The sequence below is a fragment of the Xenopus laevis genome, chromosome 3S (genome assembly GCF_017654675.1).
Source record: "Xenopus laevis strain J_2021 chromosome 3S, Xenopus_laevis_v10.1, whole genome shotgun sequence".
Taxonomy (NCBI): domain Eukaryota; kingdom Metazoa; phylum Chordata; class Amphibia; order Anura; family Pipidae; genus Xenopus; species Xenopus laevis.
Window position 1 is genome coordinate 19,093,835 of NC_054376.1, and position 19,437 is coordinate 19,113,271.

The following is a 19,437-nucleotide window of genomic DNA, read 5'->3' on the forward strand; positions in this document are numbered from 1 at the left end:
AGTTCCCTTTTAGAATTAAAGGAATTGTTCAGTGTAAAAAATAAAAACTGGGTAAATAGATAGGCTGTGCAAAATAAAAAATGTTTCTTATATAGTTAGTTAGCCAAAAATATAATGTATAAAGGCTGGAGTGATTTGATTTATAACAAGTCAGTCAAAACACTACTTCCTGCTTTTCAGCTCTCTTGGTTTACACTGACTGGTTACCCTGGCTACCAGGCAGTAACCAATCAGAGACTTGAGGGGGGGCCACATGGGTCATATCTGTTGCTTTTGAATCTGAGCTGAATGCTGAGGATCAATTACAAACTCACTGAACAGAAATGTACCATGTGGCCCCCCTTCAAGTCGCTGACTAACTCAGAGTTGTAGAGCTGAAAAGCAGGAAGTTGGATTCTGGCTGTTTTATTAGACATCTGTTCACTCCAGCCTTTATACATTACATTTTTGGCTAACTAACTATATTAGAAACATTTTTTATTTTGCACAGCCTATCTATTTACCCAGTTTTTATTTTCACACTGAACTATTCCTTTAAGACCTGCATGTCCTGAAGACTGTGATTTTGACTACAGAAGTGTTGCCCCACTGGTGTATCACATGATTTGGTGTTGATTTTATGTCTGTGATGGTTCATCCTTGTGCGCAATTTTTGTCCTGTTTAACCAATGTATATGCATCCTGTAGAGCACCTACATGTAATCATGTATACCACATTGGATAAAGCACACAAATAGTGGTCCAGAATGGTGTATACTTTTTGTGTATTCGGAATAGCAACTTGATCTTTGCACAGGATGTATGAATTCAAATGTATGGAGTTATTTAATACATTAAGACAGGGCCTTAATTTAGGGTCAGGTTTCATGTCACACTATGTGACCTGACTGAATCCTGGACTATTTACAACCCACCCTAATTCATTGTATTATCTCTACAATTGATCTCTATCTATCTGTAACTTCTCAATTTAATGCCCATAAATACCTTTCACTGATCTAACAGTATATATGCTGTGCCTTTCTAGCTTTTATTTGTATTTTGCGTGACAAAGGGGCCTTGGTGCTCCGAAAGGTTGCAATCTATTTGTAGTTAGCCGATATAGGTATCACTTCTACAATACTTTTTGTATTTATTAAATTTGCTTGGATACTTGCAGAGAAAAAATAAGGCTACCTAAATCCTTTTAGCATCCCATGACTATTCGATTAAATGCTTCTACTCGCAGACATGTAGCAAAATAACAAGCGCACTTAATATCTGCATAAATTAGAATTATCTGAGTAGGTTTAAGAGGGTGAGTAGGTGTCAGCTATAGACTTCTACATATTGATTTATCACTATGCTAGAATATTTTGAAACTTTTAAAATAAAACATAGTAAGTGGTCACCTGAATGAGGACAACCATGTAGCTGGATTTAATGTAGGTTTCAAAGATGCTTTGCTTATGCCAGGGTGTCTGAGACAATTCTCAGTTAGTTAGGTACTACTGAACTCAGTCCACCACCTGATCACCACCTCTCTTTAAAGGAGCTAACCACACGAGGCGATGCGCTTTTCAACAGTTGCCTGAAAATGCCTCGCCAGGCTTTTTCAGGCGACTGTTGAAAAGCGCATCGCCTCGTGTGGTTAGCACAGGCGTTTTTACATAGGCGCCCATACAAAACTGTCGCCTGCGCCGGTCGCGGCGCTTTGTCGCCGCGACCGCAAACGCGTCGCTATCTCCCCGTGTGGACTAGCCCTAAAGGAGAACTAAAGCGTAACTAAAGTAGGGTAGAAATGTTGTAAATTATGTTTTGGGCTTCTGTACCAGCCCAAGACAAGAAGATGGTGACCCCCTGTGACAAGTTTGATGTCCTGGATCATTGCTGCTATTGAGAAGCTGAAACTTTACGCTAGCGCAATAAATTCAGCATATAAAACGTCATTTTTAGCCACATTCTTTTTTAGGGTTTAGCTCTAAACTTCCCAAGTGCAAAATGGCTCTTCCTCTGCTTCTAGTGTCTCAATAATCAGGTTTTGCACATTATCAGCTGCCCCTTCAAGAGCTAAGGCTAAGACTGGCAGCATACATGAGACTCTATTTGGCAGTAAACTTTTTGTGTAACCAACACTTGCCTATAAACCAGGAATTAAAAAAATTGCACCTGCTTTAAAGCCACTGGGTCAGATCTCGAACAAACAACGTTTCAGGCTTGCATGGCCTTTTTTCAAGTTACTGAACTTCTCATGGTTACACAAATTTATATTCACACTTCGAGCGTTAATCAAATTAAAACCAACCATGGTTTTCGGCAAAATGACAAAATATTGCCTGTTCTAGTTTTTTAAATTTTACAGCGGATTTCTGTTTGTGTATTCTATCTTTTATCGCACGTATTGTCTGTCCCACATACAGCCGACCGCATGGGCATATCACATATTACAAATGTCGAGTTGCATGTGTAAAAGCCCTTTATTTTAATGGGGGTATCCTTCTGTGGATGGTGCACTATGTTGCCCCTAAGGACGTTAGAGCAGCAATTACAGGATAAACAAGGGAACGTCCCATTGTTTCTTGGGTGCAGAACACGTTCCTCCCTTAGGGCTCCCCCCAAATCAGATCTCACCAGTGTTGATCTGATTGTGTTATTTCTTTTATATGACATGAGAGGCATGTTTTGAGAAAAAAACTCTACTTCAGGAACCCCATCTTTCAGAAGACTCACTGTGCTAAATTTAGACACAAAAGGGATATGTTTTAGATCCTTTTACGGTGACTATTGTGGCTTACACAAGGATTCTCCATTTCCCCGCTTTGCTGCTTGAGGAGACCTAGGAGGTAACTTCTCTTCATCCAATCGTTCCATTAACAACTTGCCATCTGTCACAATCCGCTTAATGCGGACAAATTGGGACTTGGGTAGTGATTTTCTGGTCTGGATGGGATGGAACGAATTATAATGAAGAAGAGTGTTTCTATCGGTTGATTTACGAAAGAGATTGGTAATAATCAAATCTCCACCCCTCTTAATAATTAAAGTGTCCAAAAAAGGAATCTGTTCGCCATCTGAATGCAAAGCGGCATTTATTTCTTGATGAAAGGCATTAAGAGTCCAAAGTGACCTCATCCACATAGCGAACACATCATCACATCACCGATGTAGCGAAACCATACAATACAGTACTGTTGAAACAATTCATTAGAATATAAAAAACTTTGTTCGAAGTTGTTCATAAAAATGTTCGCATAGGACGCGGCCACATTGGACCCATTGCCATACCCCTTTTCTGTGTGTAAAAATAGTCCTGGAACATGAAGTAGTTATCATATAGAACCAATTCGAAGCATTGCACAACAAACTTTTTTTGGGACCCATCTATGGTCGGACCCTCCGTCAGCTTGATGTGGACAGCCTCCGCACCCCCATCATGGGGGATGGAGGTATAGAGGCTCTCCACATCAAACGTAACCAAGATCACATGCAATGGAACATTTTTAACTTTTCGCAACTTGGACAAAAAAATCACTTGTCCTTTAAAGGTGTTAGTATCTTGTAGATGCCACCTCACCTCACTTATATACATTGCTTTATCCAGAATCACCATGGCTCCACCCTTGTCAGCGAGCTTCACTATTAAAAGATAATTTTGTTTTAATTTCTTGCAAAGCTTTATATTTGTTAGCCGAGATATTATTAGGCACCGTATATAAACCCCCATGTTTATATTTCGCATCTAATTCAACAATATCACGTTTCACACGTGTTACAAATGGATAAAGCAATGTATACAAGTGAGGTGAGGCAGCAACTACAAGATACTGAAACCTATGATTGTGTAGATGTTAACCCCCTCTTTGCTATTCAGAAAAAGGTAGAGTCCTTAGTATAAGATGCCTTACAGCTTAAAATAATAGATCACGTGTTAGCGCAATTTCTTCACAATCTGCTCCTGTCATCCCCATATTCTATATATTGCCTAAAATTCATAAGCGGTTAGATAATCCACATGGACGGGGTAACCTTGGACTCTTAATGCCTTTCATCAAGGAATAAATGCTGCTTTGCCCTTTATCAATTTCACTTTGCATTTAGATTGCGAACAGATATCTTTTTTGGACACAATTATTAAGAGGGGTGGAGATTTGATTACCGATCTCTTTCGTAAATCAACTGACAGAAACACTCTACTCCATTATAGTTCCATCCCATCCAGACCAGGAAATCACTACCCAAGTCCCAATTTTTCTGCGTTAAGCACATTGTGACAGATGGCAAGTTGTTAACCGAACGATTGGATGAAATGGAACAGAATTTTTTGCAGAGAGGTTACCCCTAGGTCTCCTGAAGCAGCAACACAAATCCGCAAATTGTGTGAAAATGCTATTAAAAGAGGAAGCTATGTGGATACGCCGCCTGGAAACTTTGGAGCCCATGGCCTTAATCGAGAATATGACTTGCATCCCATATACCGATTTTTTTTTATCATGGTTGCTCTTAATTTGATTGTGATCAGAGTTTTTTTTAAAAAAAATTGGTCAATTTTACGGTCTTGCAGATACTATTTCATGAAACTTGAAACTAAGTCTGGACGAATATAATTAGCAGGAAATAAGTGGATACTTTATGATGTATTTACATTGTATCTGTAAATGTTGCATTTATGTTTCTATTCTTGATTCAATATATTGTTGCCATATGCCCATATATGGCGCACTACACGTGAGTATAAATTTGTGTAACCATGAGTAGTTCAGTAACTTGAAAAAAGCCATGCAGGCCTGAAACATTGTTTGTTCGAGATCTGAGCCAGGATTCCAATAAAGGCTTTTTATAATTACAAAGATTTGGATGGTGACTTTACTACTTAAGTATTCAAGCTAGTTGAAGTGGACAACTTTGCACGTGCACCTGCGATTTGAACTTATTAGGTTTGGGTGAGTGCTGGCCAAGTGCTTTACATTGAGGCCACTGAGAACAACATCCAAGGGGTTGGTGAGCAATATGTTGCTAATGAACAACTGGTTGGGGATCAATGCTTTAAAGGAACACTGCTTTAATAAGCTACAAGTGATCTGAAACCTATGGTAGTGGTGACTTATGAGCCCATGTGTTCATTAGAGCACTTGATGTAATGTATTATTAGCTTTTCCAAAGGAAAACGGCTCAACAAGGGAAATGAAAAATGAGAATCCCTGACAGGTGGGAAAAGATTTAAGAGGAAGAGGGAAACCCAGAGAACTGAATGGTAAATGCAGAATGGGCAGTATTATTATTATAGACCTACCTGGGAAACACTGGGTCATGATGGCAAATCCAATCCAAGAGCCAACCTAAAAAGAGAAAGAAAAACACCTGCATAAATCCCAGCCATTATTTGCAGATCCCCCTTTATGTAAACTCATATAGATAGCCAGGCTCACACACTGCACCTACCTCATATGTGTAGTTGGGACAGGAAACCAGCAGGAACAGCCATGTGAATGGATTACGCGTGGGGAAAGGAATCTTACGGGTCTTGGAACCTAGTGAGAAAAGGCGGCACAGAAAAAAAAGAAACAGAATAATCATTTGCCACATTAAGGTTGCAGCCTGAATACAAAAAAAATGCCACAGCAACAAATCAGATTTTGTCTTTATATAATCATTAAAAGTGCTAGTTGGTTCCCATTCCTGGCGAATGACTATATGTTGCTGAACCAAATTATCCACTATGCCACGAAGGTGTTGAGGCATCTTTCCACGACAGATAAAGATAATCCAATAAATATACTGTGGCCTAGATATAATACAGTCAGAACTATTTCCCAGATTTACCGCTTTATTAGGACCCCACTATCGCCTGAAGCACAAGACAAATCTTTGCTCAGATGGACTTCTGTAATCCCACAAACAGAGGCCTCCCAAATACTTCAGTATCACGTAAAAACGATGCAAGCTATTTCTGTTAGCAAATATCAAGAAATGGCTTTACAGGTATTGCACGGCTCTTATCTCACTCCTCTTAGGAGACATCATATGGGTACCCTTACTACGGATAATTGTCTGAGATGTCATCAACCCCGGGCTGATCTTGTGCATTGTCTTTGGCTCTGCCCTACCATTCAACACTTATGGGGGGAAGTTCAGATATACTGGAAGTCTCTGACTCAACGAGCAGACGTTTTTACGCTAACATGGGTGATTTTTGGGATTCCCCCTCCACACCTGAAACTTTCCCGCTCTGAAAGACAGCTGGCAGAAAGGTTGATGGCCGCAACTCGGAAAACCATTCTGCACCATTGGCTTTCCCCGTCTGCACCCCCACTATCTCTGGTCAAACAAAAGCTACACCATATATTTCACATGGATTGGGTGGAATCCACTACAAAGAACAATTTACTGACAAATTTTTTTCGACATGGATGACTTACATCCAATCGCTCCCGATTCCTACTAGACACCTAACGATATGCACGTTTAGATACACTACGTGGTATGATACAGAATTATTACTCAACAATACTAGTGTCCATGAAACAGATCAGTACATTCAAAATCTTCTGCGCTCGCAGGAACAAACATCACGAACGCCCCCCAGGAACCACCACATAAATCAGATGTTAAGAACGAGGTATTCTTAATCGTTTTTCTTTATCCTCACTGATAGGTATGAGAGAAATAATGTTGTGTACTGCAATGCCTTAGTATATTTTACAATGTACCATTAAGTGAAGATTACTGCTCTGGCTATCGTGTGTGTACGTTCGAATTATATTAACGATGGATTTCTCCATTACTCTTTTTTTTCCATAATTCCAAATTCCTTTGTATTTGTTTATTTTATTTGTTTTAAAAAAAATTTCAATAAAGACATATTTGAAAAAAAAAAAAGTGCTAGTTGGTTGCTACAGGTTACAAACTTTGCCCATATTAGGGCATAACCAGAAGAAAATGGTATATTTATAAGGACTTACCAGCAGGTCGCAGATTCCGCAATGCAATGTGTATGGAGAAATTACCCAGCTGACAAAACTGAAAAAAACCCAAAAAACATAACTTTACACGGATCAAAAAGGGTAACCCATACGCCGCAAGCAATAAAATGTAGGTTCCCTATGTGAAGTTTGTGCTAGCACCAACACCTGATATCTGGGCCTAGAGATCTGTTCTCTGGCACGTACAAATTTACACAAGCTCAGTGGCGTAACTACCGGGGGAGCAGGGGGTGCAATTAGGCCAGGGCCCACACCCCGCAGGGCCCCCCGGCAGTCACGCGGCCGGAAGAGGGTGGGGGGCGGGGCCCGGCTGCACGACTCGCACCAGGGGCCTGCCCCCACCTAGTTCTGTCTCTGCACAAGCCACTATATATCATATTGTTTGGAAGGGGTTGACAGTATAACATTCCATAAAACTACGAGGCTCGTATTGGTTTTCAGTGGGGATGGGAAGAATTTAAAGGGAAACTATTGTGAAGATGAAAATTTACTGAAATAAGAAACTTTCTAAATACAATCAATTAAATATTCTGTACCATTTCTGAAATAATCATGTTTGTCTTTACTGTTCTTCTCTCAGCATCCATTTCTCTTCATTCTGTCCTTTTTTTTCTGTGCCGCCCTTTCTCACTAGGTTTCAAGACCATTTCTGAAATAATCATGTTTGTCTTTACTGTTCTTCTCTCAGCATTCATTTCTCTTCATTCTGTCCCCTATTTACTATCTCTATTGATGGCATGCTCATTAATCCTGTCAACTCAGCTCGCTGTCTGGGGGTAATCTTTGACTCCTCTCTCTCCTTCTCTGATCATATTAACACCACTGTCAAAACCTGTCACTTTTTCTTACGCAATATTGCTAAAATTCGTCCCTTCCTTTCACCTGATACATCCAAGACGCTCATGCATGCTCTCATCCTATCCAGACTAGATTACTGTAACCTTCTACTAACTGGGCTCCCTAACTCCCATCTCTCCCCTCTACAGTCTGTATTAAACACTGCTGCAAGAATTATCCTCCTCTCATCCAAAAGGGTACAGGCCCCTCCGCTGCTGAAGTCCTTATCATGGCTTCCTATAAAACAAAGAATAACTTATAAACTCCTCCTCATCACCTTCAAAGCCCTTCATTCCTCTGCACCTAACTACATCTCATCTCTTGTCTCTCTATATGTTCCTGCCAGAAACCTCTGCTCCTCTCAGAGCAACCGCTTGGTTGTACCCCCCACTACTACTGCTGTTTCCCGTATCAAACCCTTCTCTCTTGTGACTCCTTATATTTGGAATGCCATTCCTGAATCTCTCAGGAGAGAATCCTCCTTCAATGATTTTAAAACAAAACTCAAAGACCACCTCTGGGAGCACCTGGATAACACCTGAACTGACACTTATATAACAGTGTAACAAACTGTAACCCACAGCACCTTAATACCCCTCTGAATTGTGTCTGTATGTTACCCTCCCATTTAGTAAGCCCTACGGGGTAGGGTCCTCTAGCCTTTTGTTTCCTTGACACTGAGCACTTAATCTGTATTGTAATTATATTTTATATTTATGTGAATTGTATTTTATAATGCCCTTATTGTTACTTTTTATTTTGACCCCTTGTTTGTTACTACTAATTTATTGTTTTGTTGTACAGTGCTTTGCGCTCAAGGAGCGCTTTACAAATAAAAATAAAAATATACATACATACATACATCTGTCTTAATGCAGGAGTTGGATGTCAGGCAATCATTGACAGTTAGAGCCAAAAATATCTTATAGGGGGACTCCTTTTGCCTAGAAGATGTATTAGAGCTCACTCTATTAAAATGACCAGACATCATATCTCTCTACATGCAGGATTTGTGCAAAAGGCATTCATTTTTAAGATTTTGTTTGTACCGGAGTTAGTTACTTGAGTGAGATCTAATACATCTGCAAAGAAAGGAAGCCACCCTATAAGATATATTGGATCTAACTGTAAAACCCAACTCCTGCAAGAAGACATAATGAAGAGAAACAGATGCTGAGAGGAAAGGTGCACATAAACATGATAATTTTAGAAATGATGCAGAATATTTAATTAATTGTATTTACAAAATTTCTTATTTCAGTATGATGAAGCTTATATAAAATTTTCATTTTCTTAATAGAAAAAAGGGGGAGGCACAGGAAGCGCAGTGGCAGGACACAAACTGCAATATATGGACAAACAATCCCTGTTTTGTTTAAAGGGTAAGGCATTTTTCAGTAGCAGTGTGCACAAAATGTCTCTGTCTTAAATATATTGATAATGGGTTGAGTGCAGCCTCATTGCACCCCACTTAATGTTTTTAAAAATTAGTGGTGAGCACAACTTTCCCTTGTTTGAGATATATATATATAGATATATATATATATATATATATATATAGATATATATATATATATATATTTTTTTTTTTTTTTTTTTTTAGGGGTGCACCGAATCCACTATTTTGGATTTGGCCGAATACCGAACTGAATCCGAACCCTAATTTGCATATACAAATTAGGATTTGGATTCGGTTTGGCTGGGCAGAAGGATTTGGCCATCCGAATCCTGCTGAAAAAGGCCTAATCCTGGCTGAATCCCGAACCGAACCCTGGATTCGGTGCATCCCTAATATATTTATATATATATATATATATATATATATATATATATATATATATATATATATATATATATATATATATATATATATATATATATATATATATCCTTGAGAAAGGTCCTAGCAGGGACCGAAACATTGGATATTGATGCAACAGAAATAAATGAGAATTTTATATATGGGAGTGCTGGTTCTCTTGAATATCATGTTATATATACATATATCAATATATATCTATATATTGAAATTGCTAATTATTTAGAGCCCTACCTGCACCCAACCCTAACCAGCCTGCTCTCAGTCTGCACCTAACCCTAACCAATCTGGCACTTGTAATTACAGACTTGTGCCCCCCCCCCCCGACGTCATGAAAGGTGGGTGGACCAGCCACACGTCTATAAAAAGATGCTGTCGAAAGAAGAAGCCAGCACAGGAAGGTCACTCAACCAGAACCTTGTTTGCACACCACAAGGTATTGTTGGCACGAACCAGTCGACCCGCAGGCCCCAGGCCGGCCTGCACATTACTGCTCTATATATATATAAATGGACACAGGCATATACAAAAAATATATAATATATAAATTGTTCTGAAAAGAAAATGGAAGACCACCCTAAAAAATTGAACCTAAGTAAGTGTGCACCAGGGCCAGAACTAGGGGTATTCAGAAGAAGCACCTGCCTAGGGCACAACATTGGGCAGGTACCTGTTAAAGGGTCTTCTGCCAACTCGTAGTCAGTGTTCAATCCCCTCTGCCGCTCTCTCCCCTCTGCTATGGCGCATGCATGCGGACACGGGGGAGCGTGGTGGCCAGCCGGTTTGTACCTTGTTGGCTTGGCCCGGCCCTGGTATGCACCCAAAAGCAAGCATATATGAGACCTGTCTCTCACCAGAAATATAATGACCGCCAGCTTCACCTGATCTTCTCCATATGCTGCAAGGAAAAAGAGGATATTGAATTGAGAATGTGTGCCTGTTCCAATTTGTGGAGTCTTGTGTGTGTGCTATGGGGGGCAGCCAGAAGAAGCAAATGCATGACGTGAGCAAACATGTGCAGAGGGTGTGTGTGTGGAGGGCACTAGGATGAGGGGCTAGGGCCGCACTTATTTGAAATCAGGTGCTACCATTTAAGAACAAGTGAGGGTTGTTCTTATGCTTTGCCTAGGAGTAATCAGCGTATCAGTGCTTCAATCCTCATCAGGGTTACCGCAATCCCTATGAAGAGCCTTATAGTAGTAGTTAGAGGAGAGCACTTCAGGAGCAATTCTGCTGTGAACTTATTTATTCAGACTACATAACATACACAACATGTTTCGGGCCTTACATGCCCTTTCTCAAGTGGACACTTTCACACTTGAGAAAGGGCATGTAAGGCCCGAAACATGTTGTGTATGTTATGTAGTCTGAATAAATAAGTTCACAGCAGAATTGCTCCTGAAGTTCTCTCCTCTAACTACTACTATAAGGTGCTGACATTTTACTCACTCGGTGGTGTGTATAGTGGATGGTTTATGTAGTAAGCCATCCAGGCTGCAAATCCCCAGTAATACATACAGTTCTGCAAAAGAAAAATAAATAAATCATAATTAACGCTTTGAGACTATTTTTAAAAAATCAATATCCCCTTAAAATTCTAAAACTACAACTGAGAAAAGGTCTATCTCCGTCCGAATAGAAAGAAGAACAATTAGTATATCAACAGCGATGAGCGAAATGCTGTGCCAGGTTTTTCTGTGAAAAAGATGCCCATAGACTCCAATGGGTGAAAATTTTTTTATTGCGCATCAAAAGAAATTTTGCCCATAGACTTCAATGCATTTGGATGCAATGGATGCAGAATCCCTGCTAAAGGACAATGTAGTCTCCAACCCATTATTATTCCACAAGCTTTTTTGAATAAGCCAGCCATATATTTAGATGGAAATGTAGGCCAGTTATTATTTATTATAGGCAGTTACCTTAAAGATATTCCTGAATGGCATTGTACCATGAGAGAAACGGTGGACAAACAGGGTTTCCAGTAGACGCTTAATGTAATGGAAAGAATGACAGATACAGGCCAGGCTGCAAGGTATACAGAAAACATTATTACAGGTTAAAGGAGAACTAAAGCTTAACTAAAGAATTAGGCTAGAACTATTGTACATAATGTTTTGGGCTTCTGTACCAGCTCAAGGCAACCACAGCCCTTTAGCTGGGAAGATCGTTACTCCAAAGATGGTCCAGTAGCTCCCCATCTTCTTTTTTGCTGATTCACTGCACATGCTCTGTGCTCCTGTCACTTACTGAGCTTAGGGACCAACTCACAATATACTGTACATATAGAATATAAATGTCACAATATAAGTCTGATTAGTAATTAATACAGATAGATAATTACTACATGGCAGCACAGAAACCAGTGCAATTAGCATTATAATTTAGCTTATATTACAGGCCAAACTAATTTTTTGCTTGATAATTTGCAACGGCCCCTAAATTTAGCTTCTCAACAGCTGCTCAGAGCCCACTGGGCATGTGAGTGTCGCAGACACTTTCCAAGATGGTGACCCCCTTGTGACAAGTTTGAAGTTCTGGATCATTGCTGCTATTGAGAAGCTAAAACTTTAGGCTGGTGCAATATATTTTAGCCATATTAATTTTTAGGGTTCAGTTCTCCTTAAGGAGAACCTTGGGTTTTTTATTGAAAACTTTACAACAAAATATGAACGTAACTTAGATTAACATTAATCACAACCAAACCCCTCCCCATCCACTGGACAAATATCCTGATGGATAGAACAACGGGACAAGTTCTGGCTTTTATGCTACACATTTGTTCACTCCAGCCTTTATAAATTACATTTTTGGATAACTAACCATATTAGAAACAATATTGTTTGATTTTTCACAGCCAGCCAATCTATTTACCCTTTTTTATTTTTTACACTGAACTGTTCCTTTAAGTGCGAAAAAGAAACCTTGCCTAGTTGCACCACAATTTTGCACTGCAAGGAATACTCACTGTACCACAGAATGCCGGCTGGTAATGAAGTCATATTTGGGACCATAAATAAAAGGAACTCGGAAATAGAAGAGCAGATATATAACGAGAGGCCCGGCATACTCCGTGAGGAAGACCTGATGAAGAGAGAATAGGGACACAAGTCTTACAATGCTGCTTAAGCTTTTGTCCCGTAGACAGTAGGTGATTATATGGCAGGTCTGTGCAACCTGCAGGTCTTCATTCCAGCTGCAGATAGGAGCCTACCTCTGCTGGTAATCTATTCCATGCACTCATCACTCAGTCTATACTGATATTAAAATAGTAGCCATTTTACTGTAATGACCATGACTTCATCATCATCTTAGCAGGCAAGATTTTTTATTATTTTATGATTTAATACAGTGAAGGGGTGTCTAACATGTTTGGCACCCCCAAGTAAATTAGGGTGCTTTTGCAAGACGTTGGATGCACAATAAGTGATTAGTAATTAAAGCTATTATTGATTAGTGGATGGATATAGAAGGAACAAACTGCATATCATTATTTGCAAAAGGACCCAAGCCCAACAGGCTTCTGTATTTGTAAGTTTTGGGGAGGTCTATACATTCCAGTGGTCCCATTTTCTGACAGATAGTCCCAGATCATGGACTACCAAAGTGACTGATCAGGTCAGAATGGAGGTGTGTCATAAACAGTCATGGTTTTTTAGGGAATCATTGGTAGATATGAGCAGGGCCATGGATCTGGTACATAAATTATTCCATTCCAACGTCTCAGTTTATGGTACTTCCCACTCCAACTCCTCAGTTCATGGTACCGCCCACTCCAACTCCTCTGTTTTTATTAAATACTAATGTATTTTCCATACTGATTGAAAGAACCCAACATTCAAGGTGTTTCAAATGTCAAAGCCTAGCAATTTTTGTGACATGTTTCATTAACAACTTTAACATGCCCTATAAATACAGATACAAGCAAGGACAGAAAGGGTTGAAACGTTTATCAGCTTCCATAGCTGTATCTGTAAATTAACCATATGTTGAGGTAATTCTATCAAGTCCTCAAATTTTCATAATTTTATTGAACCAGTCTTTTATGGTAGGGGTATAGGTAGTTTTCCAGTGAAGTGGAATTAAAAATGTTGCCGCATTTAGTAATTGTGGCTCTAGGCTAGAGTTGAACATTGCTACTGGCTGTGGATTGTGGAATAACAGCACTTGCTGGAGATCAGCTGGAATGGAAGTTCTGAGAATTTCACTAGACAATGAGCATACCTCTTCCCAGAAAGGTCGCATGAGGTTGCATGCCCAGAAAATGTGGTATAAGGTGCCTTTTTCCCTGTTACAAAGCCAACAAATACCATTTGAAGTTTTGTATATGTGTTGTAACTTGGAAGGTGTATAGTACCACCTTGTGGTTTGATTCTTGTATTCGGCAGCATCCGAGGTTTTGAGCATTTTAGAGAGTATTTGTTCAATCTGCATCTCCTCAAACTAAATATTTAGATCGTCAGACCACCTTTTGATAAATGGTACTGACTCCCAGTTACAGTTGGTAATAGGAGCATTTTGTATAAAAGGGAAACTACATGTCTTAGTGGGTCAAGTAGTGTGCATGTCAATTCGAATTTAGTAAGGTCTCACCCTAATGTTTGTGATCCTCCTAGACTGTGAAAATAGTGGGTTATTTGTGCAAATTTTAGGTTAATGAACTGCATAAATTGTGTTAAGTTTAGTATTTTATATTTTGGTATGAGTGTTTTGTAACTAATTCTGGCTTTTTTATCCTGCCATATAAAGTGTTTTATCATATTTTGTAGTTGGTTCCATAGGGATTCTCCTATTTGTAAAAAAGTGTTTGGAAAATGTATAGGTGTCTGTAGGGTTATTGTATAGTTATGATACCCATGCTAACATATTGGGGCCTAGTCCCAAGTGTGTCAAGCAGGTGAACATTAATGTCCAGTTAACCCCATCGAATGCTTTTTCGGCATCGGTAGACAATAGCATATTCTCAATGTTATGTTTTTTGGCCCAAAATTGTAGTTTACTAGCTTGTTCATGTTGTCTCTGCCTTCACGGCCTGGGACAAACCCCACTTGTTCCGGATGTATTAGGTTAGGGAGAAATGTCTGTATTCTGTGAGAAAGGATTTTCACCAGTAGTTTAATGTCTGTATTTATCAGGGAGATGGGCCGGTAATTTCCTGGTTCAATAGCATCTTTGCCTGCTTTCAATAATAGTGTAATGTGCGTTGCCAGTGACGCTTTATCAAAGGTTTTGCCCGTAGAGATGCTATTGAAAGCCGAGCACATAAACGGCAATAATTTGTCTTTGAATATTTTGTAATATGATATTGTAAAGCCATCTGGGCCCGGACTTTTGCCCAATGCGGTTTCTTTAAGAGCTGTCTCTAACTCTTCTAAGGTGATACTTTCCTCTAGTTTTCCAACTAAATCTGGGGGAAAATGTTTTAAATTGGCCGACGTAAAGTATGCCTTAATTTTATCTTGGATGGCGGGTATCATTGTTGAGGTCGGAGTAGGTAATTGATAGAGGGACATGTAGAACTCCCTGTATACAGATGCTATTTTGTCTGAGATGTGTTAGATCGATCCCTATTTATTGCGTATTGAGGGGATGAAATTCTTGGATTGTGAGGAATATTTAAGACTCTGGCTAATAGTTTCTCACATTTGTTACCATGTTCATAGAAGCGGTGTTTTGTCATAGTTATCACTTTGTTTGTGTAATATTCTAAATGGTTAGCTAGCTGTTTCCTGGCTTCTAATAATTCCTGAAGTGAGTTGGGTAGCAAAGAGTGTGTTGTTTCCAGGGAAGCGATCTTATTGAGCAGGGTAAGGTATGTCTGTTCTCTTTCCTTTTTCTTTCTAGCTCCTATCTAAATCAGAAAGCCTCTAATTACACATTCATGGGCCTCCCAGCATATTACCCGGGAAGTTTCAGGTATATTGTTTTCAGTAAAATATGTTGCAATTTTTGAATTTATATCTTTAATGATCAGCTCATCCTTCAATAGGGATTCATTAATTCTCCAAGTGTTTGTTTTCTGTCTATTGGATGGTGTGCGAAGAGTGAGAGTGATCATAGATAGAGGGACATGTAGAACTCCCTGAATACAGATGCTATTTTGTCTGAGATGTGTTAGATCGATCCCTGTTTATTGTGTATTGAGGGGATGAAATGGTAAGGTATGTCTGTTCTCTTTCCTTTTTCTTTCTAGCTCCTATCTAAATCAGAAAGCCTCTAATTACACATTCATTGGCCTCCCAGCATATTACCCGGGAAGTTTCAGGTATATTGTTTTCAGTAAAATATGTTGCAATTTTTGAATTTATATCTTTAATGATCAGCTCATCCTTCAACAGGGATTCATTAATTCTCCAAGTGTTTGTTTTCTGTCTATTGGATGGTGTGCGAAGAGTGAGAGTGATCATTGATAGAGGGACATGTATAACTCCTTGAATACAGATGCTATTTTTGTCTGGGTAGTATTTGGCTGTGGAGGACTTCTGGCAGTACGTTGTGAGAGAGAAATAGATGGTCTATTTTGGAGTATGTGTGATGTCTGTGAGAAAAAAAAGTGTAATCTTTCATGGTAGGGAAAAGAATTTGCCATGGGTCAGCTAATTGCAGCTGGTGTAGAAGTTTTTTGGTTTTAGTTATTTGAGACCTAGGGATACTGGAATGATTGGTAGAGCAATCTAGGGTTGGTTCCATAGGGAGGTTGAAGTCTCCTCCTAGGATGAGAATGCCTTCAGTAAATGAGAGCAGTTGATCAGCGATGTGTGCAAATTCAGTTGCTTGTTCCGTGTTCGGGAGGTACAGATTGGCCATAGTATATGTCCGTCCGAGAAAAGTACCCTTTATGAAGATATAGCGACCACAGGGATCAATCTTTTTTCCTGTTAATAAAAATAAATTCAAAGTTGCATGCTATTACTATTGCTACCCCTTTGACCTTTGTGGGTTGAGGCCTGTTGGTAGGAAAGTGTGTCTGGAAAGTGTGTTATTCCATTTAGGAGTACAGCCGTCTTTAAAATGGGTTTCTTGTATGAAGACGATGCTTGCCTTCCTCTTTTGTAGTTCTGAGGAAAGAAGGATTCTCTTTTGAGGGGAGTTCAGCCCGTTTACGTTAACTATCTGGAAAGAGTCTGTCTTAGTTTTAGGCATGGTATAAGCAGATGTCGATGTTTAGTCGATATCAGGCTATGGAGTCGAGAGAGCGCCCGGTCCCCGCAGTATAGGGATAAGTATTAGGAAAGATAAAAGCAAATGAGAAAAGTACAGAATAGGTGAAGTAACACAATTAAGGGGGTGGGGAAGCTCCCTTCCTAAGGTGGAGGCTAGAAAGGGAGGAAAGTTGAAGAGCGCTTCTGCTCAGAGGAAGCCCCGAGTAGATAATGATTGGAGCGCAAGTGTGGAGGGTTGGTATGGGTGGTGTTCTTGCCTAAACGGGCAGGCAACCGCTTCCCGGGCCCCAGCGAACAATTGGCCGAGTCAAGCCGTTCTACTATGGGTGCTATTAATGGAGGTAATTTAAATATTTTATAATTTTTTCCCCTAATTTTTTCTTCCCTTTTTTATTTATTTTTCCCCCCTTTTTGTCTCCCATTCTTTTTTTTTTTTTTTTTTATTATTTCCCCCCCCTTTTTTTTCTTTTCCTTTTCCCCCTTTTTTCTCCTTCCTCCCTTTCTCTCTTTTTTTCTCCTCCCTCTTTTCCTTCCCCCTTTCTCTTTCCCCCTCCCCTTCCCCCCCTTCTCTCATCCTCTGGGCTGTGTCAGGAGGGTTCCTATCCTAGCTCAGCATTATAAATCAGAGTAGTAAAGCCTGGAAGTGTGTAAAATCGAGACCTTTTTGGGCTTTTCCTCATATTTCAGCCGAAATATCTAATATCAGGCTAAGAATAGGGTCAGGGAAGCGGGAGCTCTGCTAAAATGCGACTGCTCACTTAGCTATTGAAGTGACGCCCCCAAAAGCCTAGCAATTTTAAAGCTATATGAAGATGGTATCTGCATCTGGAAACAAACCTAATGTCCGCTAGGAAGTTGACACACTACCCTATTGCCCATTCAAGCCTGTCACTGCCAAAATGAATGAGGATACGGTTAGAGTTTGAGTCTAAATCCATAACTAAGCCTGTGTCACTGCGGATTTTTATTTTATCTATTAAAGAAAGATTCCTTAAACCTGACAAACCATAAAATGAAAACAATAAGGTTATAGTAGCTCAGCTGGTGGTGTTCTTGCCTAAACGGTTATAGTGATCTGTGAACAGGCAGAAGCCCGTGGGTCGGGCCGGGTTCGGGCCGACTTCTGCAGTACGTCCTCGGGTGGGTTCGGGCTGAACTTTAGCCTCCATTCTCCCCGCCCACAGCCTTCTTCTGCCCCACGTCCGCCTCTGCTCGCGCCTGCGCAGGCCCCATCCCTTTCATGATGTCACAGTATATAAAGAGGGGAGCGAGCCAGGTTAGGATCAGGTGTGGGCTGGGGCACAACGGGTTAGGGTGGGTGCAGGTCGAGGTTTTCTCGACCCACACATCACAACTTCACACTAGTGAAACAACAACAACACACTGGGCTTTAATTTTACATGTGAAATAGGAATATGTAGCATATTATATTCTTTTTCATTACATTCCTGCGAAGACTTACCCTGGTGCTCTAGTGGGAGGAGGTCTGCAGGGACGCCTGCAGCCTCCTCGGCAGGGACGCCCGCCTCGATGTCGCTCCTCTCGGCCGCAATAAGTGTACTGTTAGTACACTTCCTGATTTAACTGCGCATGCGCGCTGGCGCGTGACGTCAGCGTGCAGTGGCGCAAAATTTTAATTATTTAAAGCCACAAAGCAGGGTTTTTCATTGCCCATTATAGGAGTTTGTTCCTGGTGCTTCTGAGCTTTTGCTAAATCTGTTTTGAATCCTGTTGTGACCCCCTGCCTGGCTTTTGACGATTCTACTCTCCATAGCCTGACCCTTGCCTGTTTACCGACTCAGATTCTGCGAAACCATCTGAATTGACTTCCTGGTTTTGACCCTTGCCTGCCTGACTTCGCTTATTCTCTGCCTGTCTTGACCCAGCCTGATCTGACTACTCTATTGCCTAACGCCTTGTACCACAACCTTCTGCCCAAAGACTCACGCTAACAGTCGTGCCCCCCTGCCTATCCAGAACCTCTTGCCTTGCACCTCTCGTTTAAGTCCTGGTGGCATCCAAGTAGCTGAGGCCAACGGCGGTCACACTACAGGTGAAGCACGAGCCGAGACCAGGGTGCTTGGCATTTGTTTTGGTGTTGGGTGCCGACAGTGACATTATAACGGGCCATGGACGAAGAAGGTCAAGCTGCTGCTGCTACTTCCACCACTGATGCGCTACTCATGATGGGTAACGTGCCTAAAACCCATGAACCCAAGATTGTGTTCCCAGATAAGTTCAATAGGGACAGATCGAAATTTCTTTGTGTTCCAAGAGGCATGCAAATTATACCTCAGCTTTTTCCCCCACTCTTTCACTACTGACGAAGAAAAAGTGAGGTTCGTAATGAACCTGCTACAGGGTGACCCCAAATTTGGGCCCTGAGGTTACCTCCCACTGATCCTGCCCGCTTTTCCTTAGAAACTTTCTTTAAATCCATGGCAATTCTCTATGATGACTCGGATCGTGCTTCCTCTGCCGATTCCGCAATTCGTAAACTGCGGCAGGGAAAGCGGGATGCGGAGGTGTACTGCACCAAGTTCCGCAGATGGGCAGTAGAAACTGGGTGGAACGACATGGCTCTTCGTAGCTAGTTCCGCATAGGGCTCTCAGATTCTGTCAAAGACAGCCTAGTAAATTACCCGCTATCTACTAACCT

At 40.6% G+C, this 19,437-nt stretch overlaps 1 protein-coding gene across 4 annotated transcripts in view; it reads right to left on the reverse strand.

Moving 5' to 3' along the window:
* tecr.S (trans-2,3-enoyl-CoA reductase S homeolog) overlaps nt 1-19,437 on the reverse strand; it is a 71,454-nt gene that overhangs the window by 8,176 nt on the left and 43,841 nt on the right. For all 4 annotated transcript variants that reach the window (XM_041587620.1, NM_001092264.1, XM_041587621.1 and 1 more), the window contains 7 exons: nt 12,584-12,699; nt 11,538-11,643; nt 11,065-11,137; nt 10,470-10,513; nt 6,939-6,996; nt 5,419-5,507; nt 5,270-5,315 (listed from right to left, as the gene is read on the reverse strand). In XM_041587620.1, the coding sequence (XP_041443554.1) occupies nt 5,270-5,315; nt 5,419-5,507; nt 6,939-6,996; nt 10,470-10,513; nt 11,065-11,137; nt 11,538-11,643; nt 12,584-12,699 (532 nt within the window). The remainder of the gene's footprint in view (nt 1-5,269; nt 5,316-5,418; nt 5,508-6,938; nt 6,997-10,469; nt 10,514-11,064; nt 11,138-11,537; nt 11,644-12,583; nt 12,700-19,437) is intronic.